The sequence below is a fragment of the Pongo pygmaeus genome, chromosome 4, assembly GCF_028885625.2.
Source record: "Pongo pygmaeus isolate AG05252 chromosome 4, NHGRI_mPonPyg2-v2.0_pri, whole genome shotgun sequence".
In the NCBI taxonomy this organism is placed as follows: Eukaryota; Metazoa; Chordata; class Mammalia; order Primates; family Hominidae; genus Pongo; species Pongo pygmaeus.
In genome coordinates this window covers 162,014,093-162,039,173 of record NC_072377.2, presented here as the reverse complement: position 1 = coordinate 162,039,173, position 25,081 = coordinate 162,014,093, and the positions used below count along the sequence as shown (strand labels likewise).

The window sequence follows — 25,081 nt, the reverse complement described above, 5'->3', positions numbered from 1 at the left end:
CCATCTCCCAGGCTGGAGTGCAGTGGTGCGATCTTGGCCCACTGCAACCTCCACCTCTCAGGTTCAAGCAATTCTCCTGCCTCAGCCTCCTGAGTAGCTGGAATCACAGGCGCCTGCCACCACATCCAGCTAATTTTTTGTATTTTTAGTAGAGATGGGGTTTCACCATTTTGGCCAGGTTGGTCTTGAACTCCTGACCTCAGGTGATCAGCCCGCCTTGGCCTCCCAACCAAAGTGCTGGGATTACAGGCGTGAGCCACTGTACCCGGCCTATGCAACTATTTTAAAAATGAGGTAGATTTGCATGTGCTGGTATGAAAAGATCTTCAATGTGTATTAATATCATTAAAAATTAAAAGCAAGATGCAGAACAGAATGGATCCACTTGGTACAAGTGAAAAAAGGATGCATTTGCATAGGTATAACTTGTATTTATGATACACAAGAAGGTATTAATAGAGATCACTTTTTTTTTTTTTTTTTTTTTTTTGAGACAGAGTCTTGCTCTGTTGCTCAGGCTGGAGTGAAGTGGCACCATCTTGGCTCACTGCAACCTCTCCCTCCTGGGTTCAAGTGATTTTCATGCTTCAGCCAGTGGAGTAGCTGGGATTACAGGCTTGAGCCACCACACCCAGCTAATTTTTGTATTTTTAGTAGTGACAGGGTTTCACCATGTTGGCCAGGCTGTTCTCAAACTCCTGGCCTCAAGTGATCCACTCGCCTTGGCCTCCCAAACTGCTGGGATTACAGGCGTCAGCCAGTGCACCTGGCCGAATAGTGATTACTTTTGGACTTGATGTGGGGGCAAATGGAGGGTGGCTTATTTTTTATGTATATTTCTCACTACTGTTAGTTAAGTAAAATGTTGACATAAATGATCTATATGTTGCGAGGACAGTTTTCTTTTTTATGTTTTAAAATTAATAGTAACCTCATACCTTGAAAACATTTAAACCCTTAATATTAATATACAAAGATGTTCGTTGCAGTGTTGTTAATATTTGCAAAATATTGGAGATAACCTAAGTGTTCAAGAAGGGAATTTGCAATTTAGAGTACATTTATGGCTGGATTGATGCAACCATTGAACTCATATTCTGGAAAATATTCCAGAGCATGGGTTAATACATCGGATATATTAAGAGGAAAAAAAATAAAACCTTAAAAGGCAGTGTGAATCTCATGCTCGGTATTTTTTTCATTCAAAATTTGCATAGTGGGAAAGTGGTATTTGTACAACCTTATTTTCTCCCTGAGTCATGTGGATGGCTAGTTCAATGACGCGATTGTAACTAAATCTTTAGTATCTTCTTTCTGGTGCATCCTAACATAATTATCAGTCTGTACCATCTCTATACACACCTTTTCTTTCCACCAAAAATAAGCACTTCCTAATGCGATGTACCTTCAGCCTCACTTAACACTCAGGAACAATAGCACTTTGCAGAACAAATTGCCAAGCTCCCAAATTGTAGATGTCAGCGTAAAAATCCAGGGGGTTTTTTAGATGAGTTTGGGTCTGGAGTGCCTGAGATGGGGTGCAGGGAGCAAGCATAGCAAGTGACTGCCTCAGAGCCACTTCTGAGAAGAGGAAAAACGAGCCTCAACTACTTCCTCTTCCTCCCTCTTCCTTCTGCCTCTGCTCTCCTCTCCCACCTCAGAGCTGTGGTCACACTGTGGGAGATAGGACAAATCATCCTGCTATTTTATTTGTTTGCACCACACCTCAAACATGGGGACAGCAGCCACAGAGATGCCTTACCCATTCCTGTCCTGGACTCTCCACCAGTGAATCTCAGAACTGTCCAGCAGGCAGTACTCTTCGTTGCGCCGCAGTGCGAGTTCCTGAGGATCATTGGTTTGGTAGTCATACAAGGCAATGACCACAGTTTCTTCAGGTTCCCAAAGTGGTCGCTGGGGAAGAGAGACAACAAAACCAAGCAAAGATATAAAAAAGGAGGTAAAATGCCTCCTTTCATTGGGATGTCTGGGGAGACAGTCTGCCTTCCTCTGGTTGACTTTCTTTATGAGTTAGAGTTACAGCGCTGAACATGACACAAAGACATCAGTGCTTGGAATTCATCACATTGCTCATTCTATGAGGTAAATTCTGACCACAGTGAATTCCAAGCAGCCACATGATTTTCACAAAAGTCTGCTGGTTTCTTTATCTGCACTATGTTTTTTTTTTTTTTTTTTTTTTTTTTTTTTTTTCTTTTATTATTATTATTATTATCATTATTATACTTTAGGTTTTATGGTACATGTGCACAATGTGCAGGTAAGTTACATATGTATACATGTGCCATGCTGGCGCGCTGCACTCACCAACTTGTCATCTAGCATTAGGTATATCTCCCAATGCTATCCCTCCCCCCTCCCCCCACCCCACAACAGTCCCCAAAGTGTGATGTTCCCCTTCCTGTGTCCATGTGTTCTCATTGTTCAATTCCCACCTATGAGTGAGAATATGCGGTGTTTGGTTTTTTGTTCTTGCGATAGTTTACTGAGAATGATGATTTCCAGTTTCATCCATGTCCCTACAAAGGACGTGAACTCATCATTTTTTATGGCTGCATAGTATTCCATGGTGTATATGTGCCACATTTTCTTAATCCAGTCTATCATTGCTGGACATTTGGGTTGGTTCCAAGTCTTTGCTATTGTGAATAATGCAGCAATAAACATACGTGTATCTGCACTATGTTATATGTGGCAGCCTCTCTGCTGGGTGCATCATGCCCTTGGCAAAGGAGATGCAGTCAACATGAAATCTTTCAGTTTGTGCTTTAGTGATATGATTTGTGGGTTTATCTAGATCTACAGAATCATAGGTTATTGGAGCTGGAATTCCTCTAACAGATCATTTAATACACTTTTTCATTTAGGATGAGGAAACTGAGGCCCAGATGGAGAAATGGACCTGGCCAATCTACCACTTGAATTAGCCCTAAGACTCTCTCTACTGTAGCATGTGTCTCCCTTCTCCTATAGGCTCTATTGCTGATGTCTCTGTTCCTCAGTCCCTTTCTTCATGTCCATACTGGGGACATGAAGAAAAGACCACAAAGCAAACAGTCGCCAGAGTTCAGGATGGGCACGCCTGCTATGGGTTAGCAGACTTCGTGAGAGTAAATGTTGGGAAATATTGAGTTCCTCACTAGAATGTGGTTTAGTGTTAGGAAGTCACAAGTTCTCTGAGTACATTGAAGCATTTGGTGGCATAAAAATACTGGAGCTGAAAAAAGAGTCTCGTCATATTGATGTAGTATGTCATCTCAGCTGAGCCCAGATCAGATTTTTTTTTTTTTTTTTAATAGAGACAGGGTCTCACTATGTTGCCCAGACTGGTCTCAAACTCCTGGGCTCAAGTGACCCTCCTGCCTCGGCCTCCCAAAGTGCTAGGAATACAGGAATGAGCCACTGTGCCCGGCTGCAGATTGGAATTTGAAATCTAGATATTTGTGGAGCTTGTGAGGATGTGTAAATGGCGTGCTACAGACAAGAGTGGAAGGCCTGGGGCTTTTGCTCTAAGAGCTTATGGAGGGAGGAATAGTGTTCAAGGATGTTTGAAGAAGAAGGAGAGCTATGGCATTCATCCCATTGCAGGTCAACTCATTGGTTAATACGTGTGAAGAGAAAGGTCAGAGCAGGGTCCTCAAATTATGATAATACCTTTCTGTAGGGGGCACACTGGACATGTATTTTTTTTTCTAATAATCATGCAAGCTTGGAATATGGGGGTTATTTTGAATATCACAGTTTGAGGTATGCTATAGGCCTTTAATGGGTGATGACCAATAATGCAAAATGCTCTGTAGGGTCCCACATTCCCCACAACTTTAGAATATCCTGGTAAACATTCTTGTGGTGAGAAACCAGCTTATACAGTAATTATATAAGAACATCCTGAGCCTAGATCCTAGCTGTACCCTATCCAAAGTACTGGATGTCCCAAGAATGCAACTACCTTGTACTTTGAGGGAAGACTATAGTTTGGTTCAGAAGTTTACTAAGAGTTGTTCATCATTTTGGAAAATTATATCACTGGTGGTAATGCTGTAGTTGAGTCCCAGTATCATATTTTGTATCAGTTGCATTTGAGATGCCAAATCCAATGGGATCCTACCTACAGGTGCAAGAAATCGACTATTTCATTCTGTCTTCCAGTGCAGTCATGTCTCAATATTTATATAGAAACACATATTTTGTTATATATATTATTTTTCTTTCCTTTTAAAATATTACAGTTAGAACACTTATTGATTCTTTTTAAAAAGTATGTTTAATACAAAAGTTAGCCAGGTGTGGTGGCAAGTGCCTGTAGTCCCAGCAACTGCGGAGGCTGAGGAGGGAGGATGGCTTGAGCCCAAGAGACAGATGGTGCAGTGAGCTATGATTGCACCACTGCACTCCAGCCTGGGCAACAGAGTGAGACCCTGTCTCAAAACAACAAAAAATTTTAATTAAATACTTTAATTTGAAAAAATTGTGTATTTATATGTTATATTATTTATAAATTTCTTTTCGGGATAACAAAAGGAGCCTTACAAAATATCTGTCATTAAAAGGCAGCATTGAGTTTGATAAGGTTGGGAACCATTAGATTTGAGTGAAAAAATCAAGGGATGGAATTTGGAGAAACTGAGTCTGTGGGCTCAGGAAGGGTTGTTTGGGAGCCTCCATGATGTGGTGAGGCATGAAAGGAATGAGGATCCTGCCTCCTGGCCACTCTGCTGCAGGCCTCAGCACAACCTGACCCCCCAGGACCTCTGCTGGCCCTAGGTGGGAAGAGCTCCATGGGGTTGAGGGGGCCCTCACAGAGAGCCCAGGTAGCAGTGGCAGGGATAGGGTGCCTTAGTAGGCAGCCAGCAAGAAAGGACACATGCAGATACATTCTAGTGGCCCCTCAGTAAGCCCTGGGTTGACTGGGAGGGACTGTAAGAGGAAGAGTTGAGTTCCCATGGATGCAGGGGGCCAAGAGGAATCGGAATTTGGACTTCAATATGACATATGACCTTGTTTGTATCCATAGGCAAAAGAGGCCTAGGATTGTCCTTCACTCTGACCACGGATATTCTCCATCTTGAAGCAAAATAGCCTCCCCCGACGCTGGAGGACTGGCCCTGCTCACAGTGTTTCTCACATAGAGCATGAGACCTGTTGGCTCAGACTGGATTAAAAACAGTTTCTCTGTATGACAACCTGGGATGTCATTACCACTCAGGCAGCAGAACAAGAAGGTGAAGAGAGAAATGACTTCAAGTGGCTCAGACAAGAGAACCGTTGCATTGGATTTAGACATGCGGTTGAAACTAGAACAATGATTCCAAAACCTTTGCGGTCAGAACACTCAAAACAGTATCCACGATGCTCCTCCAAGAAGGCTGAAAAGCCAAATGGCAGAGTGTAGGGAGAGAAGGACCAGCAGTGTTTTCTGGCTTTCACCTTCATTGATACCAAAAACAAAGACACAAAAGCAGCCTCACTTAAGATGGGAGGTGTGGGTTAAGGCGGGACTGTTGAGGGAACCGTCTGCAAGGGAGGGCAGTAGGGTTCCGAACCAGGCCTTCAAAGGGGATGGTGAAATAGTCTGCAGAAGGTCAGTGAAAGAAAAGGAGAGAGAGCTCATTCTCTGCTACAGTTTCAGTACATTTCTTTCCTGTTGTGAGGGAGTAGGCTGATGACAGATCTAAACACCAGGCTGGGGCTTTGAGGATTTAGAGCTTCCTTTATGGGGACGCTGCCAGTTTTGAAATGTCACCATTTTGGCTGAAGGGAAAAAAGGCAGAGCTCATTCTTCAGGAAGAAGCATGAGGAAACGGAATCTGTAAGCTCTTGTTAAAGAACTTGTTCTGGAATGAAGAGCGAGTACTCAAATGTGGATATTGGTCGGGCACAGTGGCTCATGCCTGTAATTCCAGCACTTTGGGAGGTTGAAGTGGGTTGATCGCCTGAGGTCAGGAGTTCAAGACCTGCCTGGCTAACATGGTAAAAGTCTGTCTCTATTAAAAATACAAAAATTAGCCGGGCATGATGGTGAGCGCCTGTAATCCCAGCTACTCGGGAAGCTGAGGCAGGAGAATCGCCTGAACCTGGGAGGCGGAGGTTGCAGTGAGCCAAGATTGTGCCATTGCACTCCAGCCTGGGTAACAAGAGCAAGACTCTATCTCAAAAAAAAAAAAAAAGTGGATATTGGTGTTAATATTATCATAAGGTCAGGGTCATATCCCCTACCTAAAGGTCATGATCCTTTCCCCCATCTTTTTTTTTCATCTCCTTGACAAAATAAGCTGCCCTAGAGTAGGTACTATGCCATCTAAGACTTATAAGTCAGTATATTATAGATCAGTGAGGAGGCTTATTAAAATGCAGATTCCTGGGTCCCTCCTCCAGCGTTTTGGACAAGCAGGTCTGGGGGTGGGGCCTAAGAATTTGTATTTCTAACATGCTCCCAGGTGATGCAGATGCTTCTGGTCCCTGAACTATACTTTGAGAACCACCACTCGAGTTAAAGACCACCACGCCAGAAACCTTGCATCCTACTAAGTTGCCGAATGGCCTTGGAAAAGCCTCAAGACCTCTCTTGGGATTTGATTTCCCAAGATTTACAATGAGAATAAAACTAAAACCCTCTGAAGTGGATAGAACGGATAGTAAGTTTTAAAATAGATAATAAAGGGGTAGAAGTGCTTTGAAATATATAAAATATCAACAAATGTATGTCTCCAAAATGCTTGCAAAGAGTAAATGTGCACCTTGTGTTTTTTTTTTTTCTGGAGACGGGGTCTTGCTCTGTCACCCGGGTTGAAGTGCAGTGGCACACAGTGATGGCTCACTGTAGTCTCGACCTCCTGGGAGCAAGTGATCCTCCCACCTCAGCTTGCTGAGTAGCTGCGACTACAGGCATGCACCACCACACCAGCTAATTTTTAAAATTTTTTTCTAGAGATGGGGGTCTCACTTTGTTGTCCAGGCTGGTCTCGAACTCCTGGGCTCAAGCGATCCTCCCACTTTGGCCTCCCAAAGTGCTGGGATTACAGGCGTGAGCCACCATGACAGACACACTTTTATATAGAGTGAGCTGCTACTATACTCCAAAGTGGTCAGGTGAATGGCCACCCAATTTGATATCAGTATTTGTTGAATAAATAAAGTGAGATGGAGATTTAGCAGCTGAATGGTCCTTTAAGTGGACAGGCCCCCAAGACAGTTCAAGCCCAAAAATACCCAATGTGTTGAGTTCTGCTGAATCATGACAGCCTGCTGCATGCATCCAGGGTTTGAAAAATATGGGGAGAGGGGGACATGCAAATAGGAACATGCCAATCAGGTAGCCTGTGGGCCCACCTGCACCCAGAGCTAGCGCTGTCACTCACCCTGTTGTCTTCAGGAGTAGGAGGAAGAGGCTTCTTTGAAGCTGAAAAGAGAAAAACAGGAAAAGAAAAAATGAGCATGAAAACTAATGGACCCAACCGGAAGTGAGCAGCCAGGGGGCTTTTCTGAGAAAAAGGGCCCAGGGAAAACAACAGAAGAAAGGGGGACAGAAGGAGCAATAAGACACAGTGAAACCTGACTTGGCCTTGTCAGAAGCTGTCTTTTATCTCCTTGGGCCTGCTGGTTTCTGATTCCCTTTTCTAGTACACACCAGAAGCTTCCAGAAGTCCATATTCGGGGGCCCTCTCTCTCTGTATTCCCAGGAAAAGCCTGCCAGTGGGGTTAGACTTGCACCCTTCCCTGTAGGCATAGAGACTTCCGGGAATGTTTCTGCCACCTGCTAAGCTCAGGAGTGGGAATTGGTGACTCAGGGGGACAGTGACTCACTAGCTTCCTGACGCAGTTGTGGGCTTGAGGAGGGGGTGGCTGAGGTGGGAGGTCATTGTGCTGCTTTTTGAGTGGGCTGGAATCCACTTTTAGTTGCCTTAAGGCATCTGAATATGTGTTCTTTCTGCCTCTTTCAAACTATACCAACCCCAGCATCTCTGTGTCTTTGTCTTTCTGCTTATCTCTGTTTCCATGTCTCCCTCTGTTTAGCTCTCCTCTCTCTTCCCTCTTTCCTCCTTTCTATTCTCTTCTCCTCTCTCTTTCTCTCTCTCCTTCCTCTCATCTCTTCATATGCGTCTCTCACTATTTCTCCTTTGTAGCTCTGCAAAGGCCATTCCTGGACTCAATGAATCAAAGGTGTGTGGCTGTGTCTGGGGTTCTCTGTGGTACGGGAGGCACTGCACAGACTTCAGGCTAATACAAAGACGTCCTTAATAATGAGAGATGAGAAGAGAACGGGCTGCACAGGTAGGCGATGAGTTCCTCATTTCTGTATGAGGTTGACTTGAAGCTGGACAGCCCACATCAGGGATATGGTAGAGGAGAGTCACACATTGACACTGGAGCCCAGCCCCATGCAGACTTGGCAAGAAAGAGTAGGCTGGGGTAGTGACCTGGGTATACAATGACCACAGAAGAAGGAAAACCCCTATAATAGGAAGTATGGTTCCTATTTAGAACTCAACTTGGAGCCGGGAGACTGGTGTTCTAACTCTGGCTTCACCAATACTAGCTGTGAGCCTTGACCACTTCCAGCCCTGGACATTCTATGACTGGTCTCTCTTTCTTCGTCCTCTGGCCTTGCTTTTCCCTTCCTTCCTTTCCCTCCTTACAGTGGGGAGATCAGGGCCGGCTCTGGTTGCAGAAATGGGTGTTACTATGGGTTGGGTGTGGCTGGGTCTGTTTTTACTCAACCGCTTCTGCTGCTTCCCAGACACACACAAGTTCTGAGGCTATATCTCAGCCTCAGATTCTTTCATCCACCAATAAGGAAGACAAGTAGACACAATTACCATTTATCAAGAACTCTGTAAATGTTGGCAGTTGTGCTGCTTTCCACAACACTACTGAATCTCCCAGCCTTACACGTAGCTACCTATTATCATTATCCCCATATTGCAGGTGAGGAAATGCTCTTAGAGGCTCAGAGGGATTATCCAAAGCCCAGTGCTCATAGACCTGCACTGGCAATGTACTCGGCACCAGGAATCCTGTGAGCCTTCACCCAGGGAGATGACCATGAGCTGTGTTCACAGTGCCGTGTGCTTCTTGAAAACTCTGCTCTCAACTGTGTAAAACTCAGATCGATGAAGTTATTTAACCAAATCAGAAGACGGTAGAGTGAGGAGATACTCAGAGAGGGAGATGGCAATGGGTTGCAATGCAAAAGCAAAACCATTAGCACAGTGACTGCATGACACCCACAGCAGGACCCCAAGAGTGCTCAGGCCCTGGTTTCACATGGGGAACAGCTCGACATGACCAGTCTTCCCGCACTGGAGTTCTGGTGAGTCATTCAGATGTTCCTAGCACCTCAGTCACATGTGTATCACTTGGAGGAGGGAAATACTGTGCGCCCCAAAGAGGAATAGCTGCAGCATGCATGGTGAAAACTACAAAATGGAAATACCAAGTCAAAGAATTTCAGAATTGGAAAAGGGCTTAGATATTATTTCATCCTAAGCCCCTCAGAACTCCCTGCCATTTTTGAGATGAGGACATTGGGGCCCTTGATGGCCAAGTGACTCATCTGAGGGCCCACAGCAAGGCATTGGCAGAAATTTGGAGACCAGATCACTGACTTTGGAAAGGGCTTTCACTCACTGAGGTAAGCCCATACCGTTCTGTTATTATGGTGGATCCTATCCATAGAAAACTTTCCATTTCTTTTTTACTAAATATTGGCCCGCATGAATATGCTAAACAGGACTAATGTGGAGGATCACTTGACTATTTACCAATTTCTAAAACTTGTTAAGTGTTGTTCTTCTGGGCCCAGGGATCGATTATGTCGAAGGGCTTTTTTCCCCAAGGTGCAGGGTGAAAAGTGGTGGTTTTTAAAGTGGCAATGAGAGGGCCTATGAATCAGGAAGCCACAGAAAACCTACCCATGTGTTACATCCGCCTTGGGTTGCCAATTTTCAGTATTAAGTTTTAGTGCACAAAAGGAAATGATAAATGAGAAAGGGAAACTATGGCAAAAGAGGTTGAGAAGAGAGGAAAATGGAAGGAAAACAATCCACATGGGCCATCATTCCTATTCAACAATGGATTTGCAGAGCACTTCCAGTGGTGTGACCCGGAGCATACTGAATTGCTCAAGGCAGCCCATTCCCTTAACATCACATCATGTACCCCAGATGGTTAAGAGGAACAAGAGCATAACGAATGTGAAATGCATTCAAGTGGAGTTGTACTCGACTAGAGGTTAAGGTTCCAAAGTCATCAATAAAATCCAGTTGCAGCCCAATCCCCTGGACCTGAGCCTTTAATGTCAAAGGCAAAAAAACAGCTTTTTTTGTTTTAACTTTGCATTTAGACTGTGGCCTTCTCCTCTCTGAGACTGTGGAGGTCAAGGGCAAGTTTGAAGAGGAGGCAAGGAGAAATCACAGAGTAAAATGTAAAAGAAAAAAAAAATTCCTCTCACCTTTAAGGGTATAGAGTTGAATTTGAGTAATTAAATTTATGTGTGACATGATGTCACTGAAAGACATAAATATTTTATATCTCTTAAGGCTGCCTCTGTAATTAAGATTTAAATAGACCACGCCATTCAAATGCAGGTTATAGCAGGGCTCCTCAAACTGTACTGTGCACATAAGTCTCCTGGGATCTTGTTAAAATGAAAACCCTGATCTAGTAGGTCATGAGTGGGTCAGACCATTTGCATTTCTAACTAGCTCCTAGGAGATGTTGATGCTGCTGGTCCAAAGAGCATACTTCAAGTGGTTAGGAGCTGTAAAGACATCAGCTTTGAGATGGAAGCACCAACAGGCTGGTAGGAAAGACAGATGATTCCCCTTGGAAAATTCTGAAAATGTAGAATTTTGCATTCTGTTCCTGACACCCTCAATGATTGAAGGCCAAAAGCTTTCACCTTTTTATGGTCATTTCACAAAAAGTAGAGGGAATTCCCAGTCTCTTACCATTCTTGGTTGGATCATATTGGGCACAGCCTGCTGCAAGCTTCTCCAGCTGAGAACAGCACCTCCACTTCCCATCCATCCAGAAATTAGGATGATATTTAGGCACCAAACTGTTATTATTCCTCGTTTCTGAAATAGGTTGGCGCCAACAGAAGAGTTATTTCCAGGTCAGTCTATCAAGGGCTACCAATTTTATAACACCTTGAGATTAGACCTGGCTGAGTGAGCCTGAATGAGTATTGCCCAGACACTCAGAAGCATGGGTTGACCTTAGCGCATAAATGCACTGTGCTATTTACTGGGGTAGTTCATGTTACATTTAGGCATCAGCACATCTAGGCTTGTGTCTCGCTCTGCCTTGCATTAGTTATGTGTTCTTAAGTTGGGCAAACCCTTATCTGAGCCTCAGTTTCCCCCTCTATGAAATGAGATTGTTAAACGCTGGGCTCTACAAAGGTGACTTAAGGGTAATGAGAAGGTTGAGAAGGTGGAATTACCACCCCTCCACCTCTCCTACCTTTAACCACAACAACTTTGGTTTTCTCCCTTTTAGGTTTGTGGCTTTGAAGTAAGATTTTGGTTCGAAAAAATGGGTGCTCTGCTACTGAAACAAATACATATATAAGGCACAGAACAGGGTTGGGTGTAGTGGCTCATGCTTGTAATCCCAGTACTTTAGGAGGCCAAGGCAAGAGGATCACTTGAGTCCAGGAGTTCGAGATTAGCCTAGGCAACATAGTGAGACCCCTTTTCTACCACAAAAAAAAAAAAGAAAAAAGTTAGCTGGGGACGGTGTCATGCACCTGTAGTCCCAGCTACTCAGGAGGCTGAAGTGGGAGGATCACTTGAGCCCAATAGGTCGAGGCTGCAGTGAGCCATGCTTGTGCCACTGCACTCCAGCCTGGGTAACAGAGTGAGACCCTGTCTGATATAGTTGGGCTCTGTGTCCCCACCCAAATCTCATCTTGAATTGTAATCTCCATGATTCCTGCATGTTGAGGGAGAGACAAGGTGGTGGTAATTGGATCACAGGGATATTTTCCCCCATGCTGTTCTTGTAATAATAAGTGAGTTCTCATGAGACCTGATGTTTTTATAAGTATTTGGCAAGTTCCTCCTTCTGTCATTCTCTCTCCTGCCACCTTGTGAATAAGGTGACTGCCTCCCCTTCACCTTCCACCATAATTGTAAGTTTCCTGAGGCTACCCAGCCATACGGAACTGTGAGTCAATTAAACCTCTTTTCATTATACATTACCCACTCTCGGGCATATCTTTATAGCAGTGTGAAAATGGACTAATACACTGTCTCAATGAATAAATAAATAAACGAACCAACCACAGAACTAGATAGCTAATCTCTAATGTTCCTTCCAGTTTTAACATCCTGTGTATAAAATCCCTTCACAGAAGGCAAATGGCCAATGACCATAGCTGGGGCCCTTTTGATTCCTTTTCTTTCTTCTTTTTTTTTTGGTGGGGTAAGAACAGGGTCTTGCTCTGTTACCCAGGCTTGGCTCACTTGGCTCACTGCAGCCTTGACCTCCCAGGCTCAGGTGATTCTCCCACCTCAGCTTCCCGGGTAGCTGGGAGCACAGGCATGTGCCACCATGCCTGGCTAATGTTTTTACTTTGAGTAGAGATGAGATCTCACTATGTTGCCCAGGCTGAAGCGCAGTGGCATGAGCATGGCTCACTGTAGCCTTGAACTCCTGAGCTCAAGTGATCCTCCCACCTTGGCTGCCCGAAGTGCTGGGATTACAGGTGTCAGCCACTGCGCCCAGCCCATTTTGATTACTTCTTACTTTTGTGTTTGCTCTATGTCCCAAGACTGTAAGAACGGAGAGCACTTCCCCATTTACCCAGCACTTGTCTGCTCATAACCCATTTAAGGCTCACAACAACCTTGGGATAAGATACAACTTGTATTTCTATTCTCATTTTTTTCAGATAGAGGAATTGCAGCTCCAGAGATAACAGATAGTTTGCTTATCCTTAGTCCTCATAGCTTCGTAGAGGCAGATTAGTATTTGAACCCAGATCTTCTGACGCATCCAGTGCTTCAGGCTAAAGAACAATAGTGGTAACATTGATCCAGGGCTTTCTTTGGGATGGGTATTGTTCTAAGTCCTCAATCATTCAATTCTCACAACAGCTCCATGACTGTTTTTAGTCAAAATTTATAGAGACACACGAAGGTCAAGGAACTTACCCAGGGTCACATGCTAATCATTGGCAGAGCTGGGATTTTCACCTTCATGCCTGGCTCCACATCCCATGTGCTTAAACACTGCTGCCTCTAACTGTGCCATCAGGAAGGTAAAGCTTAAGAAATACCCTTACCAATGGTCTGAAAAGCTTGAAAGCTAGCTGATATTTATTGCGTGCTGTCTATGGGCCAACCTAGTTTCTAGGACTTTGCCCACATCAGCTCCAAAGGCAGGTGCTGTTATCCCTTCCTTTTCTTCCTTTTAAACAGATGGGAAACTGAAGCACAGGCAATTAAGGAACTTGCCCAAGTGTACACAGCAAGTGACAGACTGGGATTTAAACCCAGGTCATCTCACGTGAGGCCTATGCTCTGCTTCTTCATACTATACGAGGAGTTGGCAAACTTGTTCTTAAAAGGCCAGACAATAAATATTTTAGGTTTTACTGACCATGAGACAAAATCAAGCGTCTTATGTAGGTACTCATTTAACTATTTGAAATGAGTTATATACAAATATTGCTCAGAGCCTGACAAGAACAGACAGCAGGCTGGATTTGGTCAATCCCTGAATGATACCAGTTATTGCCTTCTGGGCCCAGGATGAAAACTTGGGAACTTCCACCAACCCCAAAAGAGAAATCAGCCATCAGCTGCTCTCACACCACACTCTATTCTATTGTGGAACCCAACCCTACTATAGGATCAAGAGTGTCAGTGATTCAATGGCAAAGGAGTTTAATTACCTTCTTTAAGGGCCAGCACCCAGCGCTGCCGGCTCTCACGATCTGGAGCAAACACATATAGGAGGTAGTTGTCATGCACCACCTGGAGACACACACACAGAGTTCAAGGTGAGCAGCGTGCATGGAGATAGTTGACTGACAGCAGACCTACTGAGCCGAGAGTGGGGTCTTGGGTGTTTATTGTCATATAGGCAAACATTTTGGTAATTAGGGGGCCAGTATCCTTTTAATCCAGATGTTTGGGTGCTACAAAAACACAGGGTAAGCAGTTTCAGCTGCTCGTCTCAGATTCCATGCCCCAAGAGAGCAATCGCTAAACTAAGACAACAGGAGAAAGTTCTCCTCTTGACTAGAAAGCACATTTATTTCTCATCTTAAGTTTTTAGTGATTAAAAAAATATTTCTGGCACATGGAAGAGAAAGATATTATATGACAAATGTGCAATGAGAGTTTTGAAAACTTCTTATTTTGAAATAGTTTAAGACTCACAAGAAGTTCCAGAAATAGTACAGAGTTCCTGTGTACTTTTCACCTACTTTTCTTCACTGATGACATCTTACATAACCACAACACATCTTTCAAAACCAAGAGATTGTCATTGGTACAATACTGTTAACTAAACTGCAGTCTTCTTTATATTTCACCTCTTTTTTAGGCACTCATTATCATTGGGATTTTGAACAACTGAAAAATACATGCTATTCCTTTTATTTTCAGTCCTCAAAATTCCAACTCATGAGGGTCACTTGTCTAGTAGAAAAAAAGTTCTTTTCTATGCCATGTTAAAAATATATTCATCCCTCAGGTTGGCAAGCAAGAATGGTACCCTGGGATGTGCAAGGAGATATCCATGCCTTTGAAGTCAGAAGTGCCAAGTTTCATATATAAGATAAGGACTTTAAAGATACCCTCCACCAGCTCTGTTCAGTAGAACTTTGGGAGGCTGAGGTGGGTTGATCACGAGGTCAGGAGTTTGAGACTAGTCTGACCAACATTGTGAAACCCCGTCTGTACTAAAAATACAAAAATTTGCCGGGTGTGGTGGCACGCACCCGTAGTCCCAGCTACTCAGGAGGCTGAGGCAGGAGAATCACTTGAACCTGGGAGGCGGAGGTTGCAGTGAGCCAGGATTGCACCACTGCACTCCAGCCTGGGTGACAGAGTGAGACTCTGTCTCCAAAACAAAACAAAACAAAACAAAACAAAAAATTTCTGCAGTGATAGGAGCATTCTATAACCAGTGCTGTTTCAGTACAGTAGCTGCCAGCCATGTCCTGCTATTGAACATGTGAAATGTGCCCAGTGTGACTAAGAAGCTGAATTTTTAATATCATTTAATACATTTAAATGTGAACATCCATGTGTGGCTAGTGGCTACTGCACTAGACAGTGCAATTCCAGATAGTCCTCAGATTATAAAATCTGAATCTTTTTGCCTCAGAATCTCCAAGCAATTCATACCCAGCAATTGCAATATGTTGCCTCAAATCATGAGTAAACTGCACTTAAAGCACGTTAGGTTTGGGGCCCCTGATAGCAGCTTTATTTCTTCCTTCACTAATTAGGACTTTCCTTGAGGAAGAGAAGACATGAGGGAAAGGGGTATAAGGAATAACCACCTTTTCAAGATTTTGTGCTTAATTTTTGTTCAATAAGTGAAAGAATTAACAAATAAATGTCACTGATGGAAGGAACACATACGTTTCCTCATGGGATTTGTCTAAGTCCTAACCTTGGAGCAGAGAGGCAGAGAGTCATCCGTGTCCACCCTCTCTCACAGTGACTGAGGATTTTTTTTTTTTTTTTTTTTTGATAGAGTCTCACTCTGTTGCCCGGGCTGGAGTGAATGGCATGATCTTGGCTCACTGAAACCTCTGCCTCCCGGGTTCAAACGATTCTCCTGTCTCAGCCTCCCGAGTAGCTGGGATAACAGGCGCCCACCAGTATGCCCAGCTAATTTTTTGTATTTTTAGTAGAGATGGGGTTTCATGTTGGCCAGGCTGGTCTCGAACTCCTGACCTCGTGATTCGCCTGCTCAGCCTCCCTAAGTGCTGGGATTATGGGTGTGAACCACTGCGCCCGGCTGTGACTGAGGATTTTAACCACGGTCCAGGGAATGGGGAACTACTCACCTGATGGACTTACCTGAAATGGGTATTTATAGTGGCATGGGATGCTGATGTCACTTTTCACAATCTCAACACATTTGATTCGGGAGAGCTCAATGGACCCCTTCAGCGTGCGCTTCTTCTGTGGGGAGACAAGCACATCCCATTCATGTAAGAAAGAAGACAATATTTTTGTCCAGATTGCTCCAGAAATCTACTACTAGATAAGATCCATTGGCTTTTTAAACCAATTTCAACCCTCCAAACCAAATATCCAAGACTGCCTCCTGGCCCTAAGTGTGGGATAAACACTCTGAGCAGACTTCTGGGGAAACATGCCTTTAGAGTCTTCTTGGTGACAGGTTTCCACTCAGTGAGACACTGGGTCATGTACCCCACTGCCCTTGTGACAAATGGCAGCATTGGCAGAACTTGTAGCTGAGATGTGTAGAGAAATCCATGGACACACGTATGACAATTATCTCTTCTATGTGTCTATCCATGACCATATTAGCCTAGTAACTGAGCTTGGGCCTGACCTGGATTGTGGTGCATACCCTTAGTGGCACCTTTTTTTTTCTGCCTCTGGCTTCTCCATGTCCTTTAATTATCTGCAGTCCCACGGTGACACTCCCAAAGGACATTCCTGACTCTGCTCTACAACTATCCCTTCTCCACGTCCTCCCCAACCTCCCCATCAAATATTACTGGGCCTGTGTCTCATATCCTTGGAAACTTGCTAGCTGTATTTCCCTGATAACTAATTCACATTATGGTATTTGTGATTTATAATGATGTTACGTGTTACCTATTTCTAAGGATCCTTGTGCCTGGAGAATGGATCTCAGGGGATTTGATGCCTTAGCCAATGGAACAAATTCCATTGGTGGTCTATCAGGCTCCAAGGAAAGATAGTTAGGAAAGTGCTTTTGGATGGAAGAAGCCTTTCACAGGTGCCTAGAATTGAGCTGCCATTGAGAATAGACTTTAATTCAGCTATGGAACCAGTTGCAAAATATGTCATTATACCCACTACCAATCAATCTGAAAAGACATGATTCTGAATGTCATAGTCCCGAATGCTGAAATCCTGAATGATAAAAATCCCTAAAGTCTAAGTTCCTAACATCTAAAATCTCAAAAATCATGATTAGTGAATTTTCTGTTGTATGTAGGATAGCCTCATTATGTTAGTTGCATCATATTAGGCAGAACTATTACTTTATTATTGTCTTCATTTGGAAATTATGTGTGGTTTAAGATGTGTATGGGTGCCAAATCGACAAGGGGTGGACTTGTAGACTTAATTTTAGGTGTCAAATTGACTGGATTAAGGAGTATCTAAGGCTGGACATGGTGGCTCATGCCTGTAATCCTAGCACTTTGGGAGGCTGACATGGGAAGATCACCTGAGATCAGGAGTTCGAGACCAGCCTGGCCAACATGGTGAAACCCCACCTCTACTAAAAATACAAAAATTAGCCAGGTGTGGTGGTGGGCGCCTATAATCCCAGCTACTCTGGAGGCTAAGGCAGGAGAATGGCATGAACCCGGGAGGCGGAGCTTGCAGTGAGTGGAGATTGCGCCACTGCACTCCAGCCTGGGCGATAGAGCAAGACTCAAAAAAAAAAAAAAAAAAAAGAGACCTATCTAGACACATGATAAAGCATTATTTTGGGTGTGTCTGTGAGGGTGTTTCCAGAGTAGATTAGATTAGTATGTGTATCAGAATGGACAAGGTGGGGGAGATCTGCCCTCAGTGTTGGTGGACACCATTGAATCAGCCAGGGACCCAAAGAAAACAAATACTGAAGGCAAATTAATCTGTCTCTGAGAGTTGGGACAGACTTTTCTTCTGCTGTTTTTGATCAATCTCATTAAAAGACTTAGGTTGTCTATCATAGTATTTCAGATGACCATGGTTATATAAGCTCTTTCTTTTTAAAAAAAAATTAAAGGTGAAATACATTGCATATTAGTTTTTTGTTTTAAAAATCAGCTTTATTAAAGTATATTTTACATATGATAAAATTTACCAATGTACATTTCAGTGAGTTTTGACAAACATATACAGTTGTGTAATAACCTCCATAATTAAGATACAGGAAAAGAAATAACCAAAATCAGAGCTGAACCAAAGGAGATTGAGACACGAAAAATCATTCAAAAGATCAATGAATCCAGGAGTTGGTTTTCTGAAAAGATTAATAGGATAGATAGGCCACTAGCTATACTCATAAAGAATAAAAGAAGGAAGATCCAATTAAACACAACTAGAAATGACAAAGGGGATGTTACCACTGACCCCACAGAAATACAAATAATCAGAGACTACTATGAACACCTCTATGCACACATATTAGAAAACCTAGAAGAAATGGATCCATTCCTGGACAACATACACCCTCCCAAGACTGAACCAGGAAGAAATTAATTCCCTGAACAGATCCATAACAAGCTCCAAAACTAAATCAGTAATAAATAGCCTACCACCCAAAAAAGCCCGGGACCAGATGGCTTCACAGCCGAATTCTACCAGATGTACAAACAAGAGCCAATATAATTCCTACTGAAACCATTCCAAGAAATTGAGGAGGAGCATCTCCCCCACAACTTATTCTATAAGGCCAGCATCATCCTGATACCAAAACCTGGCAGAGATACAACAAAAAAGAAAACTTCAGGCCAATATTGATGAACATCGAAGCAAAAATTCTCAACAAAATACTTGCAAACCAAATCCAGCAGCACATCAAAAAGCTAATCTAGCCAGGCACGGTGGCTCATGCCTGTAATCCCAGCACTTTGGGAGGCTGAGGAGGGTAGATCACTTGAGCCCAGGAGTTCAAGACCAGCCTGGGAAACATGGTGAAATGTTTCTACAAAAAAATTACAAAAATTAACTGGATATGCTGGTGCATACCTGTAGTTCCAGCTTCTCGGGAGGCTGAGGTGGACAGAAGTTGCAGTGAGCCAAGATCATGACACTGCACTCCAGCATAGGTGACAGAGCAAGACTGACTCAAAAAAAAAAAAAAAAGGCTAATCCTTTTTTACATGATCAAGTAGGCTTTAGGGATGCAAGGTTGGTTCAACATATGCAAATCAATAAATGTAATTCATCACATAAATAGAACTAAAGGCAAAAATCACGATTATCTCAATAGATGCAGAAAAGGCTTTCAATAAAATTCAACATCCCTTCATGTTAAAAACTATCAGTAAACTAGATATTAAAGGAACATACCTCAAAATAATAAGAGCCATCGATGACAACTACAGCCAACATCATACTGAATGGGCGAAAGCTGAAGGCATTCCTCTTGAATACCAGCTATTTCTTTAGGAATACAGTTTGTCTGCTCAAAACTGTTATATCCATGTGACTGTCCTTAGTATACCTGGGTGTTTATGTTTGCAAAAAAATGTATATTTTTATTGCCTATTTTATTGCACAAGGTGGCCTATGAAGCGTTTTGTCATGTCTTTATATGTTTCTCTTTTTTTTTTTCTTTTTTTCTTTTATTATTATTATTATTATTATTATTATACTTTAGGTTTTATGGTACATGTGCGCAATGTGCAGGTAAGTTACATATGTATACATGTGCCATGCTGGTGCGCTGAACCCACCAACTTGTCATCTAGCATTAGGTATATCTCTCAATGCTATCCCTCCCCCCTCCCCCCAACCCACAACAGTCCCCGAAGTGTGATGTTCCCCTTCCTGTGTCCATGTGTTCCCATTGTTCAATTCCCACCTATGAGTGAGAATATGCGGTGTTTGTTTTTTTGTTCTTGCGATAGTTTACTGAGAATGATGATTTCCAATTTCATCCATGTCCCTACAAAGGACATGAACTCATCATTTTTTATGGCTGCATAGTATTCCATGGTGTATATGTGCCACATTTTCTTAATCCAGTCTATCATTGTTGGACATTTGGGTTGGTTCCAAGTCTTTGCTATTGTGAATAATGCGGCAATAAACATACGTGTGCATGTGTCTTTATAGCAGCATGATTTATAGTCCTTTGGGTATATACCCAGTAATGGGATGGCTGGGTCGAATGGAATTTCCAGTTCTAGATCCCTGAGGAATCGCCACACTGACTTCCACAAGGGTTGAACTAGTTTACAATCCCACCAACAGTGTAAAAGTGTTCCTATTTCTCCACATCCTCTCCAGCACCTGTTGTTTCCTGACTTTTTAATGATTGCCATTCTAACTGGTGTGAGATGGTATCTCATTGTGGTTTTGATTTGCATTTCTCTGATGGCCAGTGATGGTGAGCATTTTTTCATGTGATTTTTGGCTGCATAAATGTCTTCTTTTGAGAAGTGTCTGTTCATGTCCTTCGCCCACTTTTTGATGGGGTTGTTTGTTTTTTTCTTGTAAATTTGTTGGAGTTCATTGTAGATTCTGGATGTTAGCCCTTTGTCAGATGAGTAGGTTGCGAAAATTTTCTCCCATTTTGTAGGTTGCCTGTTCACTCTGATGGTAGTTTCTTTTGCTGTGCAGAAGCTCTTGAGTTTAATTAGATCCCATTTGTCAATTTTGGCTTTTGTTGCCATTGCTTTTGGTGTTTTAGACATGAAGTCCTTGCCCATGCCTATGTCCTGAATGGTAATGCCTAGGTTTTCTTCTAGGGTTTTTATGGTTTCTCAAATAAATCCACTTTAAAATGTAAACAAATGTCTTTTTAAAAAGTTTCTAAAATTATTTTTTCCAGAATTATATTTTTGGGGATTTTTATGTTTGGGATTTCAATATTTGGGATTATGGTGTTCAGGATTGTGGCCCAAACCCCATTCTACCTTATTATTTTAAGGAGGTAGCAAATGATGGTGAAATGAGCACAAGTTTGGGAAAGCTATGTTCAAAGTAGGTCTCTGCCTCTTACCATAAGAGCTCTGTGACCTTGGGCAATTCATTAAACTTCCCAGAACCCTGGTTTTTACATCTGGTAAGTGGGGATAATATCTACCTTTTGAGGGTTGATTGGGGAATAAAATGGGATGATGTAAACAAATTAACTGGCTTATAACAGGTGCCCTCAATAAAGGGTACCTTCCCAATTAAAGAAGTTAAGGAAGCCTTAACTATCGCAAGAGATTTGTGATATATGAGCATGCTTGGTTGGTGTCCAGGGACCCATTACATCATCAAATTCTCCCAAAGTGAATTCAGTCTTTACTTCCTGTTTTTGGGCCCTCAGCCCGGAAGCTGATCTTTGATTTAGTAGCTGAAGAACAGAACTGAGATAAAAAAATTCAAGATGCGAGAAGCAGACCCTATCAAATACAGGAAAGCTTTGTAGTGTTTGGTTTTTAGTTTTTTAAGTAAAAACAACTTTATCCATTTCTGAAAGCACAAAATCTATTTATGTTTATTGTTACAAATAAAAACACTATAGCAGCTCAGTATGGTGGCTGATTCCTGTAATCCCAGATCTTTTTTTCTTCCTCTTTTTTTTTTTTGAGATGGAGTCTTGCTCTGTCGCCCAGGCTGGAGTGCAGTGGTGCGATCTCGGCTCACCGCAACCTCCACCTCCTGGGTTCAAGCGATTCTCCTGCCTCAGCCTCCTGAGTAGCTGGAACTACAGGTGCGTGCCACCATGCCCAGTTAATTTTTTGTATTTTTAGTAGAGAGGGGGTTTCACCATGTTAGCCAGGATGGTCTCCATCTCCTGACCTCGTGATCCACCCACCTCAGCCTCCCAAAGTGCTGGGATTCTAGGTGTGAGTCACCGCGCTGGCCCCCAATTTTTTTGTATTTTAGTAGAGATGGGGTTTCACCATGTTGCCCAGGGTGGCTTGGAACTCCCGAGCTCTGGCAATCTGCCTGCCTCAGCCTCCCAAAGTGCTGGGATTACAGGCATGAGCCAACATGCCCAGCCAATCCCAGATCTTTGAGAGGCTGAGGTAGGAGGTCGTTTGAGCCCAAGAATTCAAGAGCACCCTGGGCAACATAGTGAGACAATGTAAAAAATTATATAAATTAGCCAAGCCTCATGGTGTGCGCCTGTAGTCCCAGCTACCTGGGAGGGTGAAGTGGGAGAATCGCTTGGGCCCAAATGTTCCAGGCTGCAGTGAGCTGTGATAGTGATGGTGCCATCGACCCCAGCCTGGGTGACAGAGCAGGACACTGTTTCAAACAAGCAAACAAACAAAACAAAATACTACAGAGGCATGTGAAGAAAATATTTGTAGTGTGTTATTTTCCCACCCTTCCCCATAACCCTGACGTAGCCAAGGTTAATCACTTGGAGTATATTTGTCTTTTCCCTGCAGTTTTATAGGGTATATATAAAGGAAAATGAGTGTCTGCTCTATGTATCAGTCTAGAACTTGCTTTTGTAGTCTAATGCTAAATTAGGAGGTTTGTCTTCTCACAAAAGTCTCTGCAAATGTGCCCTTTGGGCTCAAACTATCTTCTCATTTACTGTTAGAAATGCATGCTCTGGTCCTGCCCATAATCACAGTTCTTTGGAATGGTTAACCTGTTTTTCACAAATAGTAGAGCACAGCGGAGCTGCCTTTTCAAGAACTGTCTGCAGCTACTGGTAAACAGGGTGCATGAGCTTGAGGTTGCCGTGTTTTGACCTCTGTTGGGTTCTTTCTTTAGGGCATGCATAGTGAAATAAAAACAACAGGCTCATGACACGTGATATGACAACTCCATTTGCTGACATTTTCGTCTTTGGAACCTACTACGTCCTGAGCTCCCTAAGGTCAGAGACCAGGGCATCTTCCCATATACCCAGTGCCCAGCAGTGGCTGGCCCTCAGTGGAGCTTAATTAGCTCAAAACAAAGGGTGTCAGGTTGGAACACAGTTTAAACAATCTTAAACAGATTTAAGGCTAGTACATTTAGCCATTCAGGAAATATTTATGGAGGGCCAGCTATGAGTGAGGTGCTATTCTGAGTTCAGGAAATGAACTGATGAACATGGTAGACTCTCACAGAGCTCGTAGTATACTTGGGAAGGCAGACAAAACAAAGAAGTGCTGGAAAGAGAATAGAACAGTTGATGTGACCAAAATGTGGCCAAGGCAGACCTCTCCGGAGAAAGAAAGGGCATCTAAGAAGAGACTAAAAAGTCGAACAGGAGCCATTTGGAAGAAGGTCTAGGGGAGTGAGCATCCTAGGTGGAGCAAGCAGCCAGGGCAAAATCCTGGGGTAGAAAAATACTGGGTAAGTCTGGCTTGTTAACAGCCTAGCAGCATTGTGATGAGGGCAGACAGTGGAGGCAAATATTAACTGGAATTGTGAATAGGGATAAAAATTCTATGTGAAGTTCTAAAGTGATACTGTCCAATAGAAATGTAACATAAGCCATATATGTAACTTAAAATTTTTTCCAGTAGGCACATTCAAAAATGCAAAACATAACAAGTAATAATTTTAACAATAAATTTTGTTTAACCCAATATCTAAAATATTATCATTTCAAATTGTTAGGTGATTTCTGACAAGAACTTAAAACAGAATTACCATTTGACCCAGCAATCCCATTCTTGGGTATATACCCAGAGGAATATACATTATTCTACCATAAAGACATATATACACATATGTTCATCACAGCACTAATCACAATAGCAAAGATATAGAATTAACCTAATTGCCCATTAACAAAAGAATGAATAAAGAAAATGTGAGGCCAGGCGTGGTGGCTCACATCTGTAATTCCAGCACTTTGGGAGGCCAAGGCAGCAGATCACTTGAGGCCAGGAGTTTGAGACTAGCCTGGGCAACATGGTGAAACCTCATCTCTACTAAAAATATAAAAATTAGCTGGGCATGATGGTGCACACCTGTAATCTCAGGCACTTGGGTGGCTGAGGCACAAGAATTGCTTGAACTCGGGAGGCAGAGGTTGCAGTGAGCTGAGATCATGCCACTGCATTCCAGCCTGGGTGACAGAGTAAGACTCTGTCTCAAAAAAAAAAAAAAAGAAAATGTGGTACACACACACCATGGAGAATTATGCAGCCATAGAAAAGTATGAGATTGTGTCCTTTGCAGCAACATAGGTAGAACTGGAGGCCATTAGCCCAAGTGAACTAACACAGGAACTAAAATCCAAATGCTGCATGTTCTCACTTGTAAGTGGGAGCTAAACAGTGAGCACATATGGGTATAAAGAAGGGCACCACAGACACCGGCACCTACTCAAGGGTGGAGAGTGGGAATTGAAAATTACTATGCTTATTACCTGGGTGATGAAATAATCTGTATACCAAACCCCTGCAACATGCAATTTACCTATATAAAAGCCTTCACATGTGCCTCTGAACCTAAAATAAAAGTTTAAAAAAATTAATTTGTATGTTGACCTTGTATCTTTTGACATGGATGAATTTGTTTAATAGTCCTAGTGGGTTTTTAGTAAGTTCCTCACAATTTTTTTTGTGGAAAAAAAAATTGCAATGAAAAACAGTTCTACTTTTTTTTCTCAATCTGGAGAATTTCATTTCACTTTATAGTATAATTTATCTGGCTAGTACTTGCAAAACAGTGTCGAATAGAGTGTTAAAAGTGGAAATTGGCCAGGCACAGTGGCTCATGCCTGTAATCCCAGCACTTTGGGAGGTTGAAGAGGTGGATTACTGAGGTCAGGAGTTTGAGACCAGCCTAGCCAACATGGTAAAATTTTGTCCCTAAGAAAATACAAAAATTAGCCGGGCGTGGTGGTGCGCATCTGTAATCCCAGCTGCTCGGGAGGCTGAGGCAGGAGAATCGCTTGAACCCAGGAGGCGGAGGTTGCAGTGAGCCAAGATCGCGCCACTGCACTCCAGCCTGGGTGACAGAGCAAGACTCCATTAAAAAAATAAAAAAGTGGAAATTTATGTCTTATTCCCAAACTTACAGATAAAGCACTCAGTCTTTCACCATTAAGTATAATGTTAGTTGTAGGTTTTCATAGATGACTTTTTGCAAGACTCAAATTTTTTTTTCTATTAGTGTACTGAGGGTTTTATTACAAATAGTGTTGGATTTGTCAAATATTTTTCTTTGTTTATTGAAATGTTCTTTTTTGA

The 25,081-nt window shown here is 42.8% G+C and overlaps 1 protein-coding gene across 1 annotated transcript in view; it reads right to left on the bottom strand.

The window, feature by feature from the left end:
- The window catches only part of ITK (IL2 inducible T cell kinase), a 73,898-nt gene that overhangs the window by 28,674 nt on the left and 20,143 nt on the right, over positions 1-25,081 (bottom strand). Inside the window, exons 2-6 of the mRNA XM_054489513.1 lie at positions 16,071-16,175; positions 13,925-14,006; positions 10,971-11,099; positions 7,380-7,420; positions 1,763-1,914 (exon numbers count right to left, since the gene is read on the bottom strand). Of these exons, the coding sequence (XP_054345488.1) occupies positions 1,763-1,914; positions 7,380-7,420; positions 10,971-11,099; positions 13,925-14,006; positions 16,071-16,175 (509 nt within the window). The remainder of the gene's footprint in view (positions 1-1,762; positions 1,915-7,379; positions 7,421-10,970; positions 11,100-13,924; positions 14,007-16,070; positions 16,176-25,081) is intronic.